A 27,533-nucleotide genomic window follows, 5' to 3' on the forward strand; every position below is an offset into this window, starting at 1 on the left:
ATTCTTGTTTCTAAAAAAATTAAAATTTTTCCAAATAGCATAAGTCAGTGAGGTTACTAGTTTTTATTAGTTTATTAAAATTATAGATTTTCTTTTAGCTAATTGTGATTTTATCTCATCACTTCAACAGGGATGCATACAAATAAAAAGTACATTATAATTATTTTAGGGTTTAATTGAGGTTGAAAATGACGAAGATCTCTTATTATGCCTTCCAATGTTGTCCAATTCCTCAGGGTACTATTTTTTTACACATAATCGTCGGAAAACATGAGCATATCCCTAAAAATGTGTGTTGTAGGATGTGCTTCTAGCAGAGAATGTACTCTTCCTTATCCATGGAGAGTAGGAGAGGAGCACTGTCTCAGAGGTGTTGAATCATGCCTGCTCAGCAGATATTCAGAGCAGGGTTAAGAGCTCAGTGACATAGGAAGCATCATGCAATACCTCTGAGGGTTCCTTGGAGGATCTCTGCAAGACATGATGATTGAGTAACAACTGGCTCTGGTCTTTCCTGAGAAAAAACACAAGGGTCCATCTTCACATGCAGCTCTCCTGCTGACCATGAACAGTTTCACGCTGCAGAACATTCATGGGTTATATGAACCCTGAGAATTATGTGTAAGTAATATACATACTTGGCAATAAGGTTATAGCAATTGGGTGACCACAGCAAACTCGTACAAACATGGGGAGGACATGCTAATTCCACAAAGACAGAACTCAGACCAAGGCTATCAAATGCACATGGCATAAAACACCAAAAAAAGAATGTTAAAAAAATGAATTTATTGTCTATACACTGGTTACATGTAAAAATTAAATAAAGACAGAAAACATTTTGAATGTATCAACATTTATAAAAATGTATAAAAGATTTCTTGGATCTGTCTAGGACATCTACTTCTACAATGTCTCGAGAAAAATTGTAATGAATTATAATCATGAGCATAAGCATACAGTCATCTAAATAAATCAAAAATGTGTAGCTTCACTTTGAAGGCTAGAAGAACATCAAATGAAAAAAAAATATTACAAGAAAAATCAGTGCTCTATAAATACCACTGCAAAAAGTGCTTAAGGAATCAAGGACCACTAAAGAGAGTGCAAGTTATCATACTTTAGTGGCATACACTGCATTTACAGTCTGATATTCAATATTTTAGACAACGCTGGCAAGTTTAACAAGGTAGGATTTTGACGTTTTTTTTTTATTGCCTCGGCTCTACGATGATCAACAGTTTCTTTGGACCGTAATGATTCGCTTTGCCCAAAAAAATCCTGCCAAGATGTGGCACTGCCATCGTTTCCTCAGCCATTATTGCCTTTATTGCCACAGAGACTACTTACTGAAAAAAAAAACAAGAAAAGAAATTAAAGTAACCTGTGCTTATTAAAGTGGCATCATGCGGCCACATCAACACCTCACCGGGTCACTCGCTGACGCCATTCATGCGCCCTCTGATCTCAAATCCCCAAGCACATGCATGAGTTTTTCCTTGGCTATAGCATTTGAACACCTCCCTTGTTAAGTGCACTCTCCGACACGCATGCTGATCCCGTAAGGACGGAAATCAGCCCCTGCCTGAAAAACAGGCATCTTCCCGTCTTAGGTGAGACCCCAGGTTTCAGGGATATAGCTGCCTCACCAAAAGATTCATTCTCATATCGCCGATCCGGCTGTTACATAAAAGCGTGTTACGTAAAATGTAGCTTGCATGATAATGGTGAGCACTAAGACACACCTTGGCAACTAAACTAGCCTACATATAATAGAAGTCATCGCTCTTAGATACAAAAGCATAGTGCTTGACAGCATTGGTCTTTTTGGAAATGATATAAGTGATATATTAAAGCCGATGGCTAACTGCAGTGCAGGGACTGTTTCAGGGCATATATCCTTTTTTTCATTATGAAGCATGCGGAGTGGGGGTGTTTTGCATAGGAGGGCTGAACCTCAGAATTAGGTACGAAAAGGAAATTCAAGGTTCACCTTTGGGATCACTGAGGTGCTCTCTACCTGCAAGGAAGCATGCCGACTTGGCATTGCTGCTTGCAACTGACATAGAGGAACGAACAGGCAGTGCTTTACATGTACTGAAATGGCACATGTGACCACTAGAAGGCGTAGGGTCCCACGACGATGGTGAGTCGTAGTATGGAGCTGGACCGGTAGTTCATCATGGTGTGATATGTGATCATCTCCAGGTCCAGAATCAGTTCTAGAGGTCCGCTGAGTGACTTGGTCAGGACTAGCATTGCACTAACATTACTGACGCGCTGTGCAGGTTGGGAAGACAGAGCAGAAGGTGGTTAGGTAATTAAGTTTATGAAGTCATACATCATAGAAGGCCACTGTACAGGAGGTGTGAAAAGGTTTGAGAACTTGGGTTTCTGCTAAATATGTCCTGTCAGTCCTATTTACATAACATCACTGGATTCCAAAGGTTTTTAAAAAATTAACACTTATTTAGCCAACTGCAGGGAATTCTGCAAGACCTTTGTTCTAATCACTGTAAACACTATCCACAATTCTGACCGACAGTAATAGGTGAAATTAATCATGAGATAGACCAGCAAGAAGGGAGTTGTAGTTCAATTTCATAAAAAGCAGCTGATCATTTAAAAATCATGTCAATGTTTGCTTTTATATGTCACCACAAACGCAACTGAACAGTTGATGTTGCCTTTTTAATTATACAAAAAAGAGAGAAAAATCTTATTATTTTTATTATTATCATGAAATATCAGTGTTAAAAAAAACAAACTTCACAACTGCTATGAAATCATGAATTTTAGGCTGCAACAATCTCCCAAAACCCTGGAGGAACTGGATAATCTAGTGAAGGGCAAAACATGGGCAAAAAAATCTAAGATTGTATGTATTTATGAATTTAATATTAACTCAATTTACAACCATTAGGATTCGTCACATGAATCCATTTAATTACCTAATCTTTTCCACTCGCGTCAAGTAATTAATCTGATTAATAGTTATATTATATTATATTTATACAAGAACTGTAGGAATCCTTACCCTGAGGAAAAAGTCCCCTCCATCATTGCCAGATTTGATCCTGAAGGTGTTTTGTGTGTTTGGGTAGATGGTGGTGGCCTGGATCTGGAAGATTTCAGCTGGCACGGTGCGGTCTGAGTAGATGTTCATGTATTTGTACACTATGGACTGAGGCATGCCCCGACACACACTCGGGGAGGAACAGACGCACCGGCTGAAAAGAAAACGCTTTATATGAAGCCTGCTGAGTGTGTCTGGTTTACATTTTTACATCATGGCCAGCATGTGACTGGCGTCCGTGTGCCCATGCTGGTGGCTCACTCGCACCTTTCAGAGGTCCTGACGTACGGCTCCTGGCAGGGGTTTCTGGGATAGCAGCGAAAGCCTCCATAATAATTCCAGCACGTCTGATCCTCTGCACAGTTGTGACCTGTTTCACACTCATTAACGTCTGTGAGGACAGAGCAGAACAGAGAGTTTCTGTTATTCTAGTGCACAACGTGACACTTATTGACAGCATAAAACTTGGCATGAGCAACAGGAACAAAACAAACACCGAAAGCCACTGTCACCATGGAAACTACAGAAGTCTTGCACAAGGGATACCCCTCATTCCACAACACCAGTAAGCTCCAGATCTCCACTAAAGCACAGTTAAAGCACGAGGGCCATGAGCAGACCACAGAGATATTTTGGACACAACAGCCAGGATTCATTCAAGGGAGCTTTAAGGCCCAAAGAGGCGTTCACCTGAAATGGAAACCGGGCAAAAAATAACAGCCGTGGCGTTTGATGTCCAGAACTAAATCAGGGTGCAAAACACACACGTGCAAACATTAACCTTCCAAAAAGGGAACTTAAAAGGGGGTGATACAGCACCGGCTTGTTTGCATTGCCTAACCCCAGAATTCTTTCCATGACAGTTTGGTTGAAGGCGCAAGCCCATATTCCGCTATATATCTCAATGTGCATGAAGGACCCCGCCTCTCACGCTTCTGGAGGGCAGCTCGGGGCTGCAGCGCAGTGGGGCTCGTATTTCAGTGAGGAGCAGGCGGCCAGTACCCTGACACATTCTTGTTCCCTGGAGCTGATATCCCTCTGGGCAGGTGCAGGAATATCCGCCTGGGCTGTTGATGCACAGATACTGACACATGTAGCGAGAGAAGGCACATTCGTCAATGTCTGGAGAAAGGACACACACAAGAGTATATTTGCATATTTGCAGTTGAAAATGTAAAGATAAAGATGTTATAAAGTGATTAATTAGAAAATTCTTATAGACGTTTACCTATACAGGTGACTGAATCTGATGCCAGCTCATAGCCCTGGTCACACTGGCAAATGTATGAGCCCATGAGATTGAAGCACTGATGTTCACAGGCATTACTGGTCTCGCATTCATCCACATCTACAAAAATACACACACACACATAAGGCAGGTTACTAGTTATCTGCTATAATATGATCTAACTCTAATCAGGTAATCATTTGTAAAGGAACATACACAAGTGCTTAAAGCAAGTGTGTGATTGTGATAAATTTGAAACAGGTGCATAGTTCAATTTTCAGGTACATATACATTTTTATTATTATTTGACTATTATTTGGGAATGATGCCACATCAGTTAATACAGCAATTATTCTCTGTAATTACTTACAGTATCAATATGAATATAGTGCATACATGTATTCCTAACAATTGACAGCTGACTTATATGTTCACTGATCATCCCTAGTATTAACTGTGACTACTGGACAATTGGGTCAGAGCATCTGCAAAACTGTCCACCATTGTGCTATGTAATTGTGTGAACACAACATCTACCTAAAGTGGAAGATAATGCGTCCTGAAATGCTGCAAAATTGTTCAAGAACATGGTTTGAAGAACATGTCAGAAAGTTGGTCTCCAACCCGCCCCGATCTAAATTCAGTTTATACTTGTATCTTATTAATACTAAGTGGAACAAAAGGGAGAAAGAACAAGGCAACACACATCACATGACAGCAAGAAACAGGATGAGCTCTTATATGGGCTTCATGTAGACATGTGTGTGGAGTAGACAGACAGACTGTGACACTAATGGAGCTTCTTTTGAATCCATGTCTCAATAGATCTGAACTGTTTTTGTCGAATAAGCGGAAGCCTACAGAGTCTGAGGGAGGTGGTTTTAATGTTGTGGCTGATCGTGTTGCACAAGATGAACTTTATAATTAACAACAGGCTGTGACAATGGATGACACAGGGACAAACAATCACACCTGCATCAGCAGCGGCCTAACAGCTCTCTCTGACACCACTTCCTTCCACTCTACAGCATAATTAAAGGATCTCAGAGAGAACTGAGCCAAGACACATGTAGAGCAAGGATATCCTTGGAGAGTAAACAAATCCCACAGAAAAACTCAAGTCTCTAGTGAGAGCCGATTCTCCACAGCTGCTCTTGTTTTTGAAGGCGAGAGAGAAAGAGAGAGCGAGCATGTGGAGAAATCCCAATTTCGGACAGGACCTTGTGGGGCAAAATGGGACCTTTGGCAAGTGCTGAGTATTGTACACACAATTCATCTCTCCCCTGACACCTTGACACTGCATGGGGATGTTGCAGCATGCAGGAGGATAAGCCAGGACACTCACCCATGCAGTTGTGGCTGTTGTTGGCCAGCTGGTATCCAGCATTACACTCACAGTAGTAGGAGCCAGGAGTGTTTACACAGGTGTGCATGCAGTAGTGTGATGTGGCACACTCGTCTCTATCTATGGGATGATACACATCCGCAATAAATAAAAGATTACATATGAATAGCATATTATTATGCATGCGCATTCTGTTACAAAAACATATTAAAAAGCAATGAACCAAGTTGGTGTAGACATTATACAGGCTTACATGGTAGGTGCTAGATATAATGATCTAAGTCAGGTATCTCAAAGATATTGATATTGACCATCTATCTCTAAGCGATAGTAATTTTCACACTGCAGCTGAATCTTTCCACGTCGAAGGCAAATGGGTTGTGAAGCAGCTTGAAATTTTTTGTTTGGGCTTTAAAGTCACCAAAGCGGCATGCAAACTCCATTTGTCAGCAAAGTGTGTGCTGCATTATGGGATCTGTAGTTGTGTATTATCATATCACTGAGTCATAATACTAATCTGGCCCACGGGCCGCAAGTTTGACACATGCTTTAGAGCATCTACAACATAACTTCTAATTCAAGTTTAGAACATTGAACAATCATGCACCTACCCACACATTCATTACGAATTTTCTGGTAGCCTGGCAAGCATGAGCAGGTGTAGGAGCCTCTGGTGTTGTAGCAGGTCTGATCAGAGCTGCATGTGTGTTGGCCAGTGGCACATTCGTCAATATCTGAAAGAAGGAAAAGGTCAAACAAGTTTGAGGTATAGCCTGGACATGTCACAGAAGAGGTCTCTCGGTCTATAACCCAAGAGTCTAGTGTAGAAGAGAGGAGGACAGAGGAGGAGAAGAGTGGAAGATGGATATAAGAATGTGTTTAAGAGCAGCTGAAGCAGGTTGGCTGAGAGCTGAAGTGATTGTTGGATCGTTGGCCGTAGGATAGAATGTTCAACATGCAAACCTGTACTCAGTGAAACCCATCCAAATGACTCTGTATCTTAGTATGTGAAGCTATAAAAAAAGCAAATGTAGATCTAACACTGTATTTTAGATTGCTAGATCACATGGATACTCCTCACAAGATGAAGTGAAACCCATCCAAATGACTCTGTATCTTAGTATGTGAAGCTATAAAAAAAGCAAATGTAGATCTAACACTGTATTTTAGATTGCTAGATCACATGGATACTCCTCACATGGATACTCCTCCGCTGAACTTCAACCGTCCCATCCTTGATGGGATGCAGGAGTAATGTTCTCAGAATATCAGTGAAAGGCCCGATATTAAAGTGGACAACACATCAGAACGCTGCTATGTCAATACTGTCAATTTTAAGTCAGAACCAGTCATTTATCACTGAAATTTCTTATTTGATCATGGAAAATGACATGGCTTACTGTATATACTGTATGTTAAAATGAACTTATGTATTTACATATTTTAATATTTAGTATAATATTGTTGCCATCCTGGAATTGCTAATGTTCCTGACAATGTTGTGTGAAATGTTTTGCAAACCAGCTTTTGGTTTTCTGAACCTTTTCTTAATATCTAAATCCTGTTAAAACATACCATGGTTTAGACATCTAAACAGTCTAGTGAAATAATGAATCCTAATATTATCTTATCTTTGAAGCTGACTGATGAAGTACCTGTGCTTTCCTCTGCAGCACTACTCTTGTCCTCAAGCCAGGACGGATCACATACTAAGCACATTATTCCTTATGGTTGCATTTAAAAGAAGACTGCTCAGGGGCCACTAAATTTTGGGTTGATGCTGTTTTGGAGTTATTACTGAGGAGGGGAAAAATGGAGCATTTTTAAACAACCATATGTTCTCCTCAGCGTGCAGGTTCTCTCTCCTTCTCTCTGCCCGCCTCGCCTTCTCCAGGTCTCTCTGACTTTTATGACAAATGCTACTTTGAAGTCAGCAGGGCCTCTTCTGGAGGGGTTTTTTTAGGCTTACACATGATTACTGCCCTCAAGAGTTTATGTTTTGAGGGTGGTCGGCAGCGAATGTACAGCACACACATAACTGATGCACCATCCTCCGTGCCCCCTATTGATATGAGTGGGGGTTAAAAAATACAAATGTTTCTGTCAGAGCTTCACACGGCAATGATGCCTGGGCGCTTCTGAAAGTTCCTTCAGGACAGAGAACTGTGGAACACACACACACACACACACACACACACACAATGCAAGGATTATGTCACTCTGGCTGCTTGCCCCACCTGGAGCCTGCAGTTTAAGTAAACAAACCCCACAGCCCCACTCTACTTCCACTTTACAAACCTGGGCTGACCTCTCGTTTGGCCACCGACCACGGGGGAGGCAGTGGTAGCGTGAGCCGGACCCCCGGGAATGTTTGTGGAAAAAGTGAAGAGTGTCCCTCCTCCCCTCTTGCTTACTGACTCATGCACTCTGCACTTGTCCCCTCGCCTTTTCAAAGCCCCTTGTAACGACACCGCTTCCAGTAACAATATTAATCGCAACTAGAAGCCAAAATTCCAAGAGAAATTTTGATGGGCCTGTCCGGGCATTGGTCACAGCCGCGGGTGTAGCCTCCTGAACTGGTGTCAACTTTAAGAGCGGGCGGTCCTATTAAAATGGCCGATGGGTCAGGCACACCCATGCAGTCGTGATGTTTGAAAGATGTTGAAAAATGAGCATTTTAACATTCTAAAGCTAGCATGCTAACGTCAAAAATGCTAACAGGGCGTGGCCAAGAAGGATGTTGCCATAAGAGCATGATTCAAAATGAAGTGGCAGCTTTTTGATTGTGTTGAAGGACAGTTATAGTCTTATTCTGTAGGATTTAATTCTTTCCATTAGAAATGCATTGAATGTTTGAGCGTTAATAACTCGGCCACGCCCAGTCTGATCGCTTATAAAAGTAATAGCACACCTCACACAATATAATACTAATTTTTTATATGCAGCAAGCCAGTGTGCGTGCTTCGGTACGACCCGCATTAATTGCCGAAATGTGGAAAAACACAATAGTAACGTTAACTCTAGAAGCCAAAATTCCAGGGGAAATTTTGATGGGCCTGTCCGGGCGTTTTTCGTAGGAGCGCGGGCATGGTAACATCAAAAATGCTAACAGGGCTTGGCCAAGGTGCTTCACATGAAATTTGGTGACGTTTGGAGCATGTTTAAAAATTAGCATGTTAGCATGCTAATGCTAGCATGCTAACATCAGAAACGCTAACAGGGCGTGTCCAAGATGCGTGACGTTAAATTTGGTGATGTTTGGAGCATGTTTAACAATTAGCATGTTAGCATGCTAACGCTAACATCAAAAACGGTAACAGGGCGTGGCCGAGATGCGTCACTGTAAATTTGGTGACATTTGGAGCATGTTTAAAAATTAGCATGTTAGCATGCTAATGCTAGCATGCTAACATCAGAAACGCTAACAGGGCGTGTCCAAGATGCGTGACGTTAAATTTGGTGATGTTTGGAGCATGTTTAACAATTAGCATGTTAGCATGCTAACGCTAACATCAAAAATGGTAACAGGGCGTGGCCGAGATGCGTCACTGTAAATTTGGTGACGTTTGGAGCATGTTTAAAAATTAGCATGTTAGCATGCTAATGCTAACATCAAAACCGCTAACAGGGTGTGGCCGAGATGAGTCATGTTAGATTTGGTGATGTTTGGACAATGTCCCTAATAAAGCAGCCAAAGGACCAGGGGGTCTTAATAATGTGGATGATTGTCATCCTAATGAAGCTGCTGGTTTAACCTGCCATTGAATCACAGTGCTGTCGCTGCTGCTGTATCAGTACCCCTTGTAGGACCCCCTTTGCTGGCAATGACACAGTAGCAGTACCACTTAAAAGGGGCCCCATTTTACCAATGCTACCAATGCTAAAATTAGCATTCAATGCATTCTAATGGGAAAATGACCCTGTTTGAGCGTTAATAGCTCGGCCACGCCCAGTCCGATCGCTTATAAAAGTAATAGCACACCTCACACAATATAGTACTAATTTTTGATATATAGCACGCCGGTGTGCGTGCTTCGGTACGACCCGCATTAAGTGCCGAAAAAGTCTGAAATAATAATAATAATAATAAAAAAAATAAAGTTTTTTTTTTTCCATTGACACTTTTTTGTTTTTTCAAATTTGTCAATGATCCGTAAATCAGACATAGATAAACCATACGTCAAAACATCAGTCTTGATGAGATCTACGAGACACCATTAAAAACTTTTTTCTATGTCAAACCATCTGGACACAAAGTCCAAAAAAGTCCAATTTTGGACTAGGATAATAAACGCGTTCCGAAAACGCTTTTTGGCGAATTGCGCGCGGACCGTAAATCCGGCCGAGCCGAGCCATACGTCAAACCGTGCGTAACGACAAGCCGCACGATTTGATATGAGACTTGTGTGTGTGCTGTGAAGCGTTTGTTCGCAAATCTTAAGAAACCAAATTTTTTCACACTTTTAATGTTTTGATCACAATTTGTGGCCCTCCTGTAGTCCCCAAACAAGCAATCAATATGTCATTTTGTGCGGAGAGGTCAGGCCTTCGGCCTGACCTCTCCGTTTTTTTTGTGCGTCTGACGGCCTTAGCGTGGCAGCCACAAATGCGAGACATGGCCTTTTTGCCCTTCTTCCCTATGTCCCATGTTTTCCTGACCACTGTTGCTGGTAGCAACACATCCAATATGTCAGATTGTGTGTCTCGGCGAGGCCTTCGGCCTCGCCTCGACTCCCGTGTCTCTAGCTTTTACGGCTGGTCACAGGGAGCCAAAAACGTGTTCCCAGCACGATAGTAAACGGTACTTTTTACACTTTGAACCCGATTTGTGGGCGGGCCGTACGACCTACCAAAATAAACAATACGTCATATTGTGCGGAGTGGTCAGGCCTTCGGCCTGACCACTCCGTTGTTTCTGTACGTTTCACGGTTTTTGCGTGGCAGCCTTGAACGTAAGACGTGTCCTTTTTTGCTGGTCCAGCACAATAGTAAGTGGTCTGTCATGCTGACAGGCCCAAATTACAGTTTTCTGGCCCAGGGGTGGGGCGGCGATCTGGCAAAACACTGGGAAAAGGGCCTGTTAAAATTCAGCAGCGGATTCAAGAACACGACGAGGCGCCTTATCATTTATCTGAGTGTGACGGGCAGCTGTGAAAGAAAACCCCCCGGAGGTTAAACAGTAGGCCCGCTTCTCGTACAGCACCTGGTTCCACACCGAGCGCACTTGCGCCAAAGGACCAAACGGTTTCACTCATTGTGTTTCTCGGTCGCTACCGAGCCCCAAGCATGGCCAATAAAACTAAACCAAGAATGGCCCGAACCCCAAAGAAAGCACAACCTCTCTGGACAACTACTGGAGGTGTTCTGGATTACGTAGATCACTTCCATATGGAATCAACGAGCAGTGATTCCTTCTCAAAGTGATTTCTGTTCTTCTTTTTCACAGAGTAATGAAGTGATTAATTCATGTTTTTTCCTTTAATATTCTCTTTTAAAGAGAGGATGAAAGCACACTGCTAACTTTACACTTGTCCACTCCATGGGGGGAAAAACAAAATGAAATTACGATAATAGTTTCTGGAAGAATGGTGTTGAGGAATACAGGCAAACAGATTTATGGACCGTTTCCCTCTGTGCTTTTGATCTCTCTATCTCGCTTCGGAGCTTTTTCCGCAGCATTATTTCTAATGGCCTGGGGGGGGTGGGGATGAAGGAGCAGGCTGGCCGCGGCTCAAAGTGTGGGGCTCCCGGCGGCCGTAACCTCGCAGTGGACCTGTAATGGGCTCTCTGATGGGACCGCTGCGCTGTGCAGCCAGGTGCACCGCAGCGAACTGTCCTACTGCTGCAACAGCTGCAGTCAGTTAAAGCGGCGCAGCGCCAGGCTCACACACACACTCGCACATTATAAGACATGACGATATATATACATCATCAATGTATATATGCACAATGAAATACGGAAAGAAAATCCGTTCGTTTTCTGGTGTGTGTATGTGGATTTGTCTGCTTGATGCGCGTAGGAGTGAAATAAGAGGTCGTGTTGCAATTTGGTCTGATTCATCTTCAGAACATCAAGAAATACTTGATATCTATGTGTCCATGGAAGAAGCTGTGCCTGTGTGAGAAAGTATTAATGTCCTTGGAAAAAATCCTAAAACCATGTAATGGCAGACGTACTTCATTTTACCACTTACATTTATTTAAAATACTTGATTTCCGATATGTGTGTTGTACACAAGACTGTGTGAGTGTGCTCCAACAATTATGACAGATAAGGAAAACATGCTGCATTTCTGTGATCCCTCAAGTCCCCAGCAAACATTATTTGTCTGCAGCTGAGTACGATGTTCTTTTTGCCACCATTAATGTGGAGATGACACATTACCACACCAGGGCATTTGGTTTTTGTTTTTGCTGAACCATTGTAATGGAAAGCAGGACCCCATCCAAAAAACTACTTGAGTCATATCATTGGATAGTTTCTCTGTTTGGTTCTATTTATTAGATAATGTAAACCCTGGAAATTCTGTGGGGGAGACTGTTTGAAGTTAACTATCTATTAAATTTTTACAATATTCAATCTATATCACAATATTCAATCTATACACCTGTCATACATAGGGCCCAGGGGAATAATGTGCCTCAAGCCTAAATGCATGTATTACGTTAAAAAAATAGGGAAAATAAAGGGAACATTTAAATAACACAATGTAACTCAAAGTCAATCACTCTTCTATGAAAGCAAACTGCCCACTTAGGAAGCAACACTAATTGACAATCAATTTTTACATGCTGTTGTGCAATAGGAAATAAGCAAGACATCCCCATTAAAGGCGTGGTTCTGCAGGAGGTGACAACAGACCACTTCTCACTTCCTATGCTGTCTGGCTTATGTTTTTGTGGTGCTTTCACTCTGGTGGTAGCATGAGACGGAGTCTACAACCCACACAAGTGGCTCAGGTAGTGCAGCTCATCCAGGATGGCACATCAATGCGAAGGTTTGCTGTGTCATTGTAGTGTCCATGGCATGGAGGCGCTACCTGGAGACAAGCCAGTACATCAGGAGATGTGGAGGAGGCCCTAGGAGGGCAACAACCAGGCAGCAGAGCTGCTACCTCCGCCTTTGTGCAAGGAGGAACAGGAGGAGCACTGCCAGAGCCCTGCAAAATGACCACCAGCAGGCCACAAATGTGCATGTGTCTGCTCAATCAATCAGAAACTGACTCCATGAGGGAGATATAAAGGCACGACGTCCACAGGTGGAGGTTGTGCTTACAGCCCAACACCATGCAGCACGTTTGGGATTTGCCAGAGAACACCAAGATTGCCAAATTCGTCACTGGTGCCCTGTGCTCTTCACACATGAACGCAGGTTCACACTGAGCACACTGTGGAGTGGCATTTCTTTGGGGGGGGACACAGCCCTACATGTGCTTGCCAGAGGTAGCCTGTCTGCCATTAGGTACCAAGATGAGATCCTCAGACTCCTTGTGAGATCATTTGCTGGTGCTGCAATGCAATTGCAATGCTAGACCTCATGTGGCTGGAAGTCAGTTCCTGCAAGATGAAGGCACTGATGCTATGGACTGCACTGCCCGTTCCCCAGACCTGAATCCAATTGAGCACATCTGGGACATAATGTCTCGCTCCATCTACCAACACCACGTTGCACCACAGACTGTCCAGGAGTTGGCGGATGCTTTAGTCCAGGTCTGAGAGGAGAGAAATGATCAAGAGCATGCCCAGGCATTGTAGGGAGGTCATGCAGGCACGTGAGAACACACTACTGAGCTTCATTTTGGATCAACCTGTAGTGTTTTTTCCACTTTAATTTTGTTGACTTAATTTTATGACTCCAAATCCAGATCTCCATGGGTTGATTAATTTAATTTCCATCAATAATTTTAGTGTGATTTTATTGTCAGTACATTCTATATAAAGAACAAAGTATTTAATAAGAATATTTCATTCATCAGCTATTACAGGGACAGCAAATTAGAGTTAAGTGGAGCAACTTAGAGTTAAGTGTCTTGCTCAGAGACACAATGGTAATTAGGGGGATTTGAACCTGGGTCTTCTGTTCATAGGCTACTACAACCCTGTTACACATTTAAACATAGTAAAGGTCACTATAAAGACGTATGATGTCTTTGAGGGGTCCTCTGTAAAATGCATATGTATGTAAATTTACAAATATAAAACCACCACAAGACCAAGATTTAAAGGTAAAACCTAATGAAGATCTACTGTAGAATTTTGTAAACATTTATTCTACGACAAAAACATGAATTATTTCCATTCATATTCACCAGTTACCATAATATATTATATTGAGTTATATTCACCATGCATGCATTCAAAATCAGGAACAGGGATGTTAAAAAAAGACTTGGTAAGTATCATGAAAATGTGCAAATATGATTACTGATCTATAAACAATTCAGAACCTTTTCCACATCTTTCATCACAAATGCGCTTCTGCTCATTTTCATCCTAGGGTTTCAGGTAGCCTCGGTTATTTAGTCACCTGTAGAGGTCTTGCTGCATTTTAATGGAGTATTAGTGTTCATAAGTTCATGCTTACATCTTACAGACTGAACAAGGTAGTAAGGCAAACTCAAAACAACAGAGCCTTTACTCAGGATTTGTCTATAACAATAACACTGAAACAGCATTAATGAAGAAGCTGTCATTTAGGGATGTCTTCATTCACGCATTCCTGCTCTGATCTGGCAACGGTGTAAATTCATTTAGAAGTCAATAGTGCTTCAGACGTCATACGTCAAAGGTTTCTAAAACACATTTCTCATTCCTGCAGCTACATGTCTCACTGAAAAATACATTCTCTCTCCCATGCCAGTAAGGAGGCAAGGTGAGTTTGTGATGAGCCAGGCTCAAGATGCTGAAATGTCCATCTAAATTTCGCCTAACTTTTTCCACCCAACCATCACTCAGACAAGCTCCTGATGAGCCGGCCTTGCAGAGACGCAGTGCCCTTCCATGACTGATGGCTCTTAAAAACACATGCCATCTACGGTCAGTGTGCAGTGAGGAGAGGAATGCCAGGGTAGTCAGAGCTAACACACTGCTGCCAGGGAAATGCCAGGAAGGAGGGTGAGGAATCGTGGAGATGAACAGCACTAATGCCGGGGCACAGCAGGATGGCCATGCTTACGAGGCCATGCTTACGAGGGAACTACAAATTTCACAAATAACAAAGTCCAACAAATCTGAATAGGAAAAAAAAAGGTGCCTGACTGAACTACTGTGAAAATGAAAGCAATTAACATTTCCATTTTATGAAATAAATAAATACCAGATCATCTCCCCATCACTTCCCATCTGAGCCTCTTTCCCATACATGTCTTATAATAATTTTTTATTGGACCGACTGTCTTAGTAACCATATATGCTTCAGACCATTTCCATAATGGTGTCAGTGAAAATACCAACAGTTCAAAGCACAACAGGACAGGAAGCAGCTGGAACCCTCTTCTACCTGCGATCATTGCTTTAGTGTTAAGGAGCTTCACTTCATATGAACAAACTTCTAATGTAAACACCACCAAGATACCACCCACACATTTCATTTTTTTTTTGAATACATACACACACACACACACACACAGTGCATCCGGAAAGAGAATCACTTTTTTATGTAAATGTGATTTCTTAGTCTTTTTATTTTTAAAACAATTGTTCACGTTGTCATTGTGGGTTGTTGTGTGTAGAATTCTGAAGAAAAATTATTCAATCCACTTTGGAATAAGGCTGTAACACAACAGAATGACGAACAAGTTATATGCTGTGAATATGTTCTGGATGCACCGTATTTTGTGTAAATGAATGGTCTGAGGAGTCAGCTCACGAATGTGAAATGTGAAAACAGAATCCTGCATGCCCACTTTAAGCAGTTAATGTGCTGAGTGATTAAGGTGAACGGGGAGTGACACTGCAGCCCTGCTCCGTAGTGACATGAATTGTGGAATTCAAGATGAGCACTTGGAATGCTGCCCATGTGTTGAAACAAACATTTCACTTTGACTACATTAATTGTGGTTGCAGTGTGGTTGTATGGCTCTAGGCATAGTTCAGTATATGATTTAAGCTAAAACCATGAAAGCCAGACAAATTTGCTGTCTTACTAATCTTAGTAATTATCTGATGGTAATTTGTGTTATAACATGGCACATGTTAAGGAAAATATTTCAGCTTTCCAGGTTTTTTTCTGGTACCAAAAACATCTTTCTTTTTCACCAACAGCCTTTCTGGATGCTTTTGGTGGGAAATAAACACAGATGACATGTGATTTCCTGCTCTGTTCCATTTCGCTGAGATGCTGTGTATAATAAAAAAATTGTATGAACTGTCACTGCCTTTGCTTAAAAAAAATCCTAGGATGCATTCTGTCATTGTGGCCAGGAGGTGTCCGCAAATTTCTGAATCAAATCAGATGGTGAACTCTGATGAGAAGCCAGCCAAATGCTCCCTGTGTTTCCACTGTTGGCAGTTCTGCTTTTGGTTATGAGTGCAACATTCCTGCTGATTATGGATCGATCTGATGCTTATCATACAAGGTAATTTCTCCAAAAACAAAAGTAGCTAATGGAAAAACAAATCTACCACGAACATTCCAGAAATGTTCATCCAAGACGGATGCACACTCCCAGAAAAATGTCAGCTCGGTATGAAGAGGTTGAACACGGAAACATGTACACTTTTTTGCCATGCCTCACAGCTTAAGGTCCTTTGTAGGCAAAGTTTCCAGAGCGTTCCAAACATTGTTTATGAATCGTGCCTAAACAGGGCTTGAGCCATAGCGATGGGTAGCATTACCAGAGGTTGTCAGATGTTATGCAACTACCTTTGATCATGCCCTATCATGTCCGGCCCATTCAAAATTAACGAAGGCTCCAGAAATTAAAAACCTGGGATGCACAAAGGTTAAGAGACACGATCATTTACAAGAACTGCAAAATTCTATCAACACACTCATGTGTCAACATTTGCACTGCATAGTGTCATAACCGGGTTGAAAAGAGGTACACCACTCAAAACCACCTACCCTGCCAATCTCCTGGGGTCTAATCTCCGGGGGTCCCAGACTAATCATGCCAATGAACGAAGGCAATAGGTGGCCAATAATGTACCCACAGCATGTTATTTTAAGCATATTAATCATTTAGATGGATCAAATAGAGCATAGCTTTAAGTTGGATGTTTCAAATGAAGTGGCAAGTGAGTGCATATGACTTCATGTGAACCAGTTAAAGGGTTTCATTCATGTGATGGTAATATATATACGCCGGCCTGACTCATGCCCGTATGAGTTATGGCTTTAGTCTCCTTCCAAAATAAACAAAAGCAGGAATTATGCAAATATCAAAATAAAAAAAAGCTAATTGCAAAAAAACAAATAATGGCTCATTCACTTACATATTTCATTGGCACAGGTGACCACAAGAGCATTTTGAAAAATGAGCCCAAATTCTAGGGCAAGAGTGACTTAATCCTTGATGAGGAAGAGTGACTTCATGCGTGTTCAGCTACAAAACGGTCGTTTATACATCACACAGTCTGGTAGCCACCATCAGCAGCCACAGAGGTGACACACTCACCGCCTGTGTCACTAAAACAACACAACACTGTCAGGTGGGAGGCGGCGCCCACTCCAGATTTCCAGGATGACCAGTAAGCATGCCGTAAGCACTATTCGATACCACAGGGTTACATTTATGGATGACGACCAAGAGTTTCTCTACTCTGAGCAAACTAAGCAGTAAATATGCCGTGTTAAACAGTCGCAGGAGCTGGGGAAAACCCTTCCAAAGGAAACATGGTCTTAATGAAGATAGATTTGGTAGGAAATCAAGGCAAATTACTGCACTCTGTTATTTCTAAAAACCTGAATGTTTTTGCTTAAAGCACTCAAAATTAATGTTTGGGCAAGCACTTTTGGATCTTTCTACTCAGCATAGTGATTTTTTGTTTCTTGATAATTGGTCTCCAAACCCAATAACCACATTTGTGATCTAGATCAATCTGGCATATTGAATGGGAGGCCTGAGTGTCAGTTTACCAATAAATCAATCAAGAGAAGGTTGCCACTAGCAATTTTAACAAGAATAAATTCCCCTGAGTCTCCATAACTCAACACCAGTTTAGAGTACCAGCTAACAGTAGATGCAGGTGACGTGGAGGTTGAAGCATATAGGTTTTCACTAGAAACAGTGTCGACGATCAAACTCGCACAACCACAAAGCTACACAATTTAAAACATATTTCATTAATACAACATTTACATTTACAGCATTTATCACACGCCCTTATCCAGAGCAACTTACAACCAGTAGTTACAGGGACAGTCCCCCCCTGGAGCAACTTAGGGTTAAGTGTCTTGCTCAGGGACACAATGGTAGTAAGTGGGATTTGAACCTGGGTCTTCTGGTTCATAGGCGAGTGTCTTACCCACTTGGCTACTACCACCCTAGTAGACTAGTAGCCTAGTAACATAATCACTAACCTTAGAGGCAAATTGTATTTGGTTATTCTGAGACTCAAGCTTTTATTCGGAATGATTTTTTTATTACTTTAATTTATAACAAAAAAAAAAAAGTAATGAAAGTACTGTTTTGAAGATACTTTTAAGTACAAATTCACAAGTTTCAAATTAGATGAGCATTAGCAGCTTGTCTACTTTTCTGCAGGCACCATAGAAAAAAAAAAACAGCAGGTTTTATAGCTGCCATCTCGTGTCCTTTATGTTTTGTGTCTAGTTCTTCTCTGACCACTAGAGGACAAACAACGGTCACTGAATGAGGACAACAGGTTTAAATTGGACAGAATGGGATATTATGGGCACAGGAAGCCTAAATGTAATGTCTCCATATGAGGACACAGGGTCTTTGTATGGATGAAACACTGTCTAATGGCCTTGATGTCCTCACCAATAGTATTGCAAAAATCAACATCTGAAACTAAACCAAACATGCTCATAGAGGGGGGGTACTTTACTTTACTTTACTCAGTGGTGGAATGTAACAAAGTATTTGTACTTCGTTACTGTACTTAAGTACATTTTTACGTATCTGTACTTTACTTAAGTAAAAATAATAATGCATACTTTTTATTTTACTCCATTACATTTTGCGGCAATTATCTGTAATTTCTACTCCACTACATTTCAACAATTTATGCCGTTACTCGTTACATTTTAAGAACACAATTTCCTCAAAATCTTGCATGAAAAAATCAGTTAGCCATATTGCGTTCTGGCGTTGTTTGCCATTTCCTACCAATCCGACTTTATTATCTCCAATGATGGCAGAGAACGCATCAGTTCGCAGCACGAGCTGGTAGACCGGCTTGATTTCAAGAAGACGAGACATTCAACATGGACCCAGAGCCTGCATCAACTGAGCGTGAACACGAGCCCTGCAGAAATCCTTGGCCGTGTTTAAGAAATTTATTTGAGGACAAAGGAGCGAAGAATGAGTCCTTGCGATTTCTTTGCATCCCATGCCTGCCTCAACATAAAGAATTGTTGGCATTTAAAAACTCCCCTTCAAATTTGAAAAAACATCTAGAGGTAAGCTATGCTATGGTATGCTATGCTTTTGGGTATGTTATGACATGTTATGATACTATTATCTAGCAAAATGTATGTTGACATACAGAAATAGTATAAAAATCACACCAGTGTAGCTTCATTATTTTTTTGAACACTGTGGTGGGATAAAACTGGTTTATTAGCTCAGAGAAGATAGCTTAATGACTTTGCTAGCATAATGTCCAGCTCAGTGTTGTGCCAGTTCACACTGAAAAAGAACTAGTTCACGTTCATAGTTAATTTTTTTAAAATTTTTAACCAAGTTCACAGCTCAAAAAATGAACTAGTTCACGTTCGTTCTTTAGTTTTTTCTTTTTCACATTTTTTAACATTTTCAATACAACGTCATTCTATCTGAACCTCCTTCAGTATTCTCCTTCTATCTGTCATACAACTGAACAATCACAGATATGTTACATTAAAAAACAATTTTGAGGTTGAGAATAGATCTTATCACATAAGCAACACATCGTGTTATGCTGACAGGTATACTGTATATGGACATTTTATTCAGTCAACATTAACACGAAATGTTAACTAAAACGCAATATTCAGACATCTTATAAAGTGCTCAGAAAAGAACAGAAAGTAAACAATCAGTAACACCTGCTGTCTTTCAGTCCGTTTTTTAACCTTATCCAACTAGTGAAATGTAAACAAACTGCTTCTGCAAGGCGTCCGGACTCGAAGCACCAGCCATGCTAGCCTGTAACCAGCAAACATTAAAACGTGAGAGGCGTTCAGTCTCGCCAGAGTGAACGTCACTCACGTTCACGTTCATAATTTGTAAGCTGATTCGTTCAGTTCAGCGTTCACGAACATTAGGAACGCGTTCGATGAACGCCGTTCATTGAATGCGTTCATGCACAACACTGGTCCAGCTGCAACTGCAACTAAAAAGAGGGGAACATCGTCTGCTGGTGAGGGTTCTTCGATAAAGCAGCGTAAACTTGACAACACCAAAGCCTCTCAGAAGACCATGGACTTTGCGGTGGTCAACTTTATTGTCCAGGGTTTGCACCCTTTTGGTGTAGTAGAACAGCCTGGGTTCGTTAATTGAATGCAGCATAATCACCCAGATTACACAGTCATGTCACGTACAACATTGAGAGAGAGAATAGATAAGCACACAAAGCGAATGAAAGACGGAGAGAAGAATGCAATGCAGACTGCTAAATACATCGCCACAACTACAGACTGTTGGCCAGCTCATAGGCAAAGCTTCATTGGGGTTACTGCCCACTGGATCGATTCAGATAACCTGAAAAGATAACAGAAAGACAGTCTGTTGCTCTGGCTTGCAAAAGGCTGAAAGGGGCACATACTTATGACATGCTAGCCAGTACTCTCAATGACATTCATACAGAATACAGCATCCGTGAAAAAATTGTTAGGACCACGACAGATAATGCCTCAAACTTTTTTTTTTTAAGGCCTTCGGAGTTTTTGCATGTGAAGATGAAGGAAGTTCAACTGAAGAAGAGAGGGAAAATGTAAAGGACAGAAGATGATCCAGAAGAGGAGACAGAGGGTGTTGAAGTTGAGGCTTTGATGGAGGAAGAAGATGAGTGCTCTGAATATCAACTCCCAAAACATCACCGTTGTGCTTGTCATTCTTTGAATTTGATCTCAACTGTGGATGCTAAAAAAGCTGAATCAAATGTTGTGTACAGGAAGTATTTGCCAAGTGCTCAGCTCTTTGGAATAAGAGTGCCCGCTCATCTATCGCTGCAGAGGTTATTGAAAGGGAGTGCAAACTGCAACTCATCTGTCCAGTTAATACCAGATGGAACTCTCTCTTCCTTGCAGTTGAGCGGCTACTGAGGATATTTTGAGAAAGTGGGGAAGGAACTGTCAGAGCAGTGACCATTGCACTTAAAAGTCCCCATGTAAGTTTGACTTGGAGCAGATGCACAGTTATGATATGGTTGGCTATGGATTGTGTGCCATAATATTGTAGTTCACTAATCATTTACACCTCGTTTAATTGAACTGCAGTATTATAGCCTATAATTATTTAGAACACAATAAGCATATCAGTCATGTCTCTTTCATATCTATGCTGACAGGCCACAAATTGCAGACACAATCTGAAATAATTAAAAATAGTTTGTTAAATGATGTGTTTAATAACATTATGTATATCTAGGTGTGTGACAAATTCCTTATATCACTTGTTGACATTCTGCATATTCCAATACTGTGTATTACGGGTTCAGCCCTGCAGAACTTGCTTTCTTGACAGAATATGCATCAACCATGAACCCTGTATCCAAGGCAGCCAACATGTTGCAGGCAGAGGTGGATGTCCACATGGGATGGCTGTTACCAACTATAACCGTCCTGACTGTGAAGCTGGACCGCCTCCAAAAGCCATCCAAGCTCTGCCAGCCACTGGTCTCTGGCCTTCAAGAAGGAATACAGCGGCGGTTAGGTGACATGCTTACTGACCCTGAACTCATTGCTGCTGCAATTTTACTTCCGAAGTTTCGCACATCGTGGACAAGCAATGAGGATTTGCTAAGGTTGGGTAAGGAATTTAAATCATTTATTTCATTGGCAAGTGTTTAATTGATAAGGAAACCTTGCAAATAACCTTTTCTGATCCTGCCAGTTCATCTAAAAATATGTTGTTGCAACTAGGAGATCATAGGAAATTCCAAAGTGATAATTATGGTTTTTACAAGATTAGAGAGAAATACAGTACTCTTCATATAAGCTTAATGGTTCCTGTATTCTGTGTTTGGGTTGTTGTTATGTAGGCATGGACTACATCAAGAGTCACTTGTAGGAGTACCAAGCCTCATCACCAGATAGTCATTCTGGGTCAGAGGAGGAGGACTTCTTTGGCCATATGAAGGGAAACGTCCAAGAAACCACAAGACAGCTGGATGCCTACCTTGCCAACTCGGCTGCCTCCATAGATACTCTAAAGTCGGTGCCCACAGTTTTCAATTTGTCCCTCAAGCTCAACACACCATTGCCTGCATCTGCAGCATGTGAAAGACTGTTTAGTACAGCGGGGCACATCTTTTCTGCGAAAACAGGCAGGCTAGGGTCAAATAACTTTGAGCACCATCTCTTGTTGAAATGGGTGGTAGTAGCCTAATGGGTAACACACTCGCCTATGAACCAGAAGACCCGGGTTTGAATCCCACTTACTACCATTGTGTCCCTGAGCAAGACACTTAACCCTAAGTTGATCCAGGGAGACTGTCCCTGTAACTACTGATTGTAAGTCGCTCTGGATAAGGGCATCTGATAAATGCTGTAAATGTAAATGTAAATGAACAAAGCACTGGTAATGCTGTGCTTATAAGGGCACCAAATGGCACTTATACTCTCATGTTCGTGAGAGAGGCATTTTCATCCTCTGACCTTTGATTGCCTGGCCAGTGGTAAAGTTTTCATTTGATGGTCCTTCATTTTAAGTTTCTTATTCTAAGATCTGCCTTTTGTATTTGTATTGTAAGTGTTGAGTTACACAATATTGTTTTTTCTGCAATCAATAGATCGTTGACCAGATTTACAATTACATCTGTTTTTCATATAGACTTTTGTTTTGTTAAAGAAAAAACAAAAACAAAAGTATTGATAATGCTAGGTTGATCAGGGCTCTGAATAGCATTTATACTGGCATATTCTTAAGAGCCACACCCCAGCCAACAGTCAAATTTTATGTTCAAGGTCCTTTGTTGTTTCTCATTCTAACATATGCACTTTGTATTGACTAAGTTTTGTGTTATCCATTATTAGGCCAATGTTTTTTGCTTTTCTGCAATCATTGGAACATAAATTTTGTATTTACTAGTTTCACAGTTGCGCTAGGGTAAAGGACTTTGGAAAGCAAGCCAGGGTAAAGGACTTTGGAAAGCAACTCTTGTTGAACAGAATGTGCTGGTGATACAAAGTTGATTAAAGGGCTCGCAATGCCACTCATACTGCCATATTCTTGAGAGCACCACCCCACCACTGGGGTTTGGTTACTGTTGTGTTTCCCTTTTACTGCTCTTAACAGAAGTGTTGAATAGTTTTGCAAGTGCATAAATGATTTAAATATATATCATGTCCTGATTGGTTTATCTTAATGGTATATTAGTGGGTAATACCTAGTAGATAACTTGTCATCCACATAATTCAATGGTACACACAGTATTGCAGAGTGCACGCACAATAAGCACACCAAACTTTCTAATACACATATACTGTATAATTGCTTGTAATTATTACGAGCAATGACATCAGTACAGACATAAATCAGTATATGTACTATGCTTTTACAAAATGGCACACCCCAGATGTTGAGACAAACCATTGTGTGAGCACTTTTATTAAAAAAATACTTTAAAGTAAGTACTTAGGACTTTTACTTAAGTAAGATTGTTGATGTAGCACTTCTACTTTTACTTGAGTACATGTTTTGCAGGTTACTTGTACTTTTACTTAAGTACTAAGCTTCAGTACTTCCTCCACCACTGACTTTACTTAGCAGACGCTTTTATCCAATGCGACTTACAAGAGGAAGACACCGGCAATTCTCATTCGGTTTCTATAGATTTTGAGTTGCAAAACTAAGAGTCCTGATAAGGCCTAAGTAGTAGAATGGTACTTGATTGGTCAGATTTACTGCAGTTTCATATTAATTTTATTTTGGCACTGGACCACCAATCACCACCTTTCTTTCCAGAAACTGCTGCTTTTTAGATGTTGATTGCCAAATTTTGAACTCATAAAAATGGAACTGATGACTTTTAAGAACATCATTCTTATATAATATATTTCTGCCTTCTCAGCAGGCCCAGAGGGCGTTGACGGTTCCCCTCTGATGCGCAACTCATCCATAGCTGGCAAAAGCTGGGTTGGGTGATCCAACTCACAGCAGCTTTCGTGGTGCCCTGAACACAGCAAAATTACTCAGAAGCAACAGAGGATTTGTGGGAAGAGTGAAAAGAGAAACATAAGAACCAGAGTGGGAGGAGGACGCAGGAGGGGGTGGAGGTTGCTCCTCTCAGGCAGAAGTGGAGAATGGTAAGTAATGGAGCGAGTGATGTGCCTGGATGTGACTCATCACATTGGTCCTTTAATCCAGTCAAAGCCTTGTGTAAAAGTGGTCCGAGGGGAGCTCACACTCCTCGCTCTTTATCGCGCACACACACCTACACACACATCCTGACATCACTCCAGAGAGGCCCACGGAGAGCTGTTTGGGTCAGGACCCCCGCAGTGTGATGTTTGGTAATAAAAAAAGTGCCTTTAACAGGACACTCTCACACATGCTCGTATACTGCCTCGACTTGTACTCTACCGTGGTACAGACAGAAGTGCCACTGAACTGGAAAGTTATGAAGTTGCCTCGTCTGTAAGCAATTAAGATATGAGCACAGCATTTCCCGCAGTTACTGACTTGTGACTGTAATCTATGAAGTGCTAACAGTCGACAAGAGGGCCAAAGGGAGAATACATGGCATCGATCCACATTTTACATTTCCTGAAGACCGCTTATATCATACTTACAATGAGAGGGTTTCCCATGAGGGTTTCCCATGAGGGTTTCCCATGAGGGTTTCCCATGAGGGTCCTCCCCCCCCATATTCTGCATGAATTGGTTTTGCTAAAATACATTTTCTCATTTCTCGGAAAAAAGCATGTTCGTGTTTGCAAAAACTGAGCACGGACCAAAAGAAAACTACCCATACCGTAATAAGGCCAACGTAAAATTCTCATGCCAATCCCATGATGCACAGAATCAACACATACAAGAAACGTGAAGGTACCAGAGTACACAATGCTAAACTGGGATATTTGCTATTTGCTATAATCAGTGCTTAAGAGAGCTGGCGTTCCAACTGGCATGGCCTTACCACTGTACCCTTTAATTAATGGCCATATCGTGTACCAATGTTATGTTGGCAATGCACGCCACACTTTATGACTTGATTTTTGCTTTTCAGTCTTATGTCACCACAGAACCTGACGCCGTCGACACTGATGTTGGATTTTTCATGTGAACTGAGGTGAAAGGGATATGACCACTTTGATCATCGTTTTATGACTGTCGCTGCTAGGTCCATGATGGTTTGCGTCACATGGCTCAGGTTCCTTAATATGTGCTCGGTTACTGAGCAAATGAAAAACACAAAACGACAGAGGAGGACAGTGGCAGCTCTGGAACAGACACAGACAACTCCTCTCACCTCTGCACAGGTTCTGCTCGTCCAAGCTGAAGCCCGGCATACAGCGCGCCGGCCTGGCTCCGCCCGGCACCACTCGGTGGTGGGGCTGCGTCCTGGGCGGGGGATTGGGCTCGGCGGGCGTTTCGGACTCGTCCCCGTTGGTGACAATGATCTGGGCGTTCTGCGGCAGGCACAGGTAACCCCCATAGTGGTTGATGCACTTCATGCCCCCTTTGCAGGCATCGGCCACAATAAAACATTCGTTTATGTCTGAAAAGAGATCGCAGAGACGGGGACCAATTAGATTAAAAAAAAAAAAAAAAAAACCCAGCAAAATGTTCAATCTGTTTAAATCTCGCCCTCCCTTACCTTTACACAGTTGGTGGACTGGATCAAACTCGTACCCATCAGTGCACTGTTTGTGTAGAAGAAAGAACGCACGACAGGCATTGATTAGACACAAAGGCGCAGCAGCAGCACCAGTTGTTATTAACCTTCTTCTTTCTTTCTTTCTTTTTTTTTTTTTTTTTTTTTTTAAAGGTTCTCCCATAATTATAACGCAGACGCGCGGGTGTCTCCCAGAGTTATTAATCGCTTGTTATTGCTGCATGCCTATACTTTCGGGGCCACTTGCCGTGTAGGAAACGGGCTCCTCGGCGTCTTGGGAGACGGCGCAGGTGAACACTGCAATTACCAGGCAGATTCCGCGCATTGTGATGGTCTGGAAGACACGCAGGGGGTGGGGAAGCAGAGAGATCACTCGGCGTCGGAGGAACTGAGCTGTCCGCTGGCTCCGGTCCACGGCGATCGCGTGTTAAGCCGGCGCCGTTCTTGTTTCTAACGCAATTAACGCGCGTTTTATACTAACTTTTGGTTCACTCCTATGAATGACCCGCCATGCACATGTTTCTTTTTTTTTTGACCACTCTGACCCTTAATTTGCGTTAATTAAAGGTCAATTAAGAACGAACTACACTTGTGAGCGCAGAACGCTGCTTAATTGAAGAAGCGACGCGGCGTTACCTGCGCTCCAGGCGTCGGTGAGGCGGTCCCGGCGATGCTTCAGGAGCCTTCGGTCGAGCCGTGTGAGACTGCAGCGCGACGAGCCGCGGCGAACATGCGGTGCGGGAGGAATGCGGGAGGCGGCGCCGCCGACAGGTTGCTCGCTGTCGGCCCGTCTCCCCCCGGTCTCTCTCTATCCGGGCGCGGGGGAACGTCGCCCCCTGCTGGCCGGCCGCTGCACGGACCAGGCTGCTCGCACCACCGCCAACACACTGGATTAAGCTTACTACTCGGTTATTAAATCAATCAGCTCATTAAAATGTTAAAATAGATGTGTATTTAAATCTGTGGACCGTGCACTCTCTCACTAACTCACTAGCCTTTACATATTCAACTTTTATTTGTCACATACACAGTCATACGCGGTATGATATGCAGTGAAATGCTTTTGCGACTGCTATAGACCTCAATATTGCAAATATAAGTATTCAAGTGAACTAATATGCAAATATTGCAAACAAAACCAAATATTTCAATTTTATGTTTTTAAACATAAATTATGTGTTACAGGTAGGGTGAAGGTGTGCAAATGTTTAAAGTGAAAATTTGTGCAAAATTCTGGGGGAGTGTATTAGAGTTCTGTCCTATGTACTGGTGTTGTCCTATAGCCTGCGGGAAGAAGCTCCTCCTCATTCTCTCTGTTGGACTTCAGGGAGTGGAGGCGCTTCCCTGATTGCAGCAGAGAGAACAGTGCATTGTTGGGGTGGCTGAGGTCCTTCATGATCTTCCTGGCCCTGGTCCAGCACTGCTTGCTGTAGATTGATTGAAGGTCAGGGAGCTCGGTACAGATGATGTGTTAACGACTCTGTCCTATTACTCAGGGTCACATCTACTGGGCGCTACTGCGATAGTACCCACCACAGGGTGCGCACACACATACACAAAAACACCATTCACACACACACACGTACAGTCAGTTTAAAGTTGTCAATTTGTCTAGTGTACCTTCCTTTTGGCGGCAGGAGAAAACCGGAGAACCTGGAGGAAACCCAGATCAACACAGGGAGAGCATGCAAACTCCACATACACAAGGTCTGAGC

The 27,533-nt window shown here is 42.1% G+C and overlaps 1 protein-coding gene across 2 annotated transcripts; it reads right to left on the reverse strand.

The window, feature by feature from the left end:
- Window positions 1-769: 769 nt before the first annotated feature.
- efemp1 (EGF containing fibulin extracellular matrix protein 1) lies at window positions 770-26,562 on the reverse strand. Of its 2 annotated transcripts, XM_028990123.1 has the most exons (11): window positions 26,455-26,562; window positions 26,066-26,152; window positions 25,801-25,846; window positions 25,453-25,701; window positions 6,261-6,383; window positions 5,650-5,769; window positions 4,305-4,424; window positions 4,079-4,198; window positions 3,344-3,467; window positions 3,038-3,230; window positions 770-2,280 (listed from the first exon to the last, which is right to left on the reverse strand). In XM_028990123.1, exons 2-11 carry the CDS (start codon window positions 26,141-26,143, stop codon window positions 2,119-2,121), a joined length of 1,335 nt encoding a protein of 444 aa, XP_028845956.1. In that variant the 5' UTR covers window positions 26,144-26,152; window positions 26,455-26,562; the 3' UTR covers window positions 770-2,118. The 2 variants fall into 2 exon arrangements, with proteins under 2 accessions (XP_028845956.1, XP_028845957.1); XM_028990124.1 differs by lacking the exons at window positions 5,650-5,769; window positions 6,261-6,383.
- Between the last annotated feature and the right edge of the window lie 971 nt (window positions 26,563-27,533).

This window comes from Denticeps clupeoides, chromosome 8 (genome assembly GCF_900700375.1).
Source record: "Denticeps clupeoides chromosome 8, fDenClu1.1, whole genome shotgun sequence".
Taxonomy (NCBI): Eukaryota; Metazoa; Chordata; class Actinopteri; order Clupeiformes; family Denticipitidae; genus Denticeps; species Denticeps clupeoides.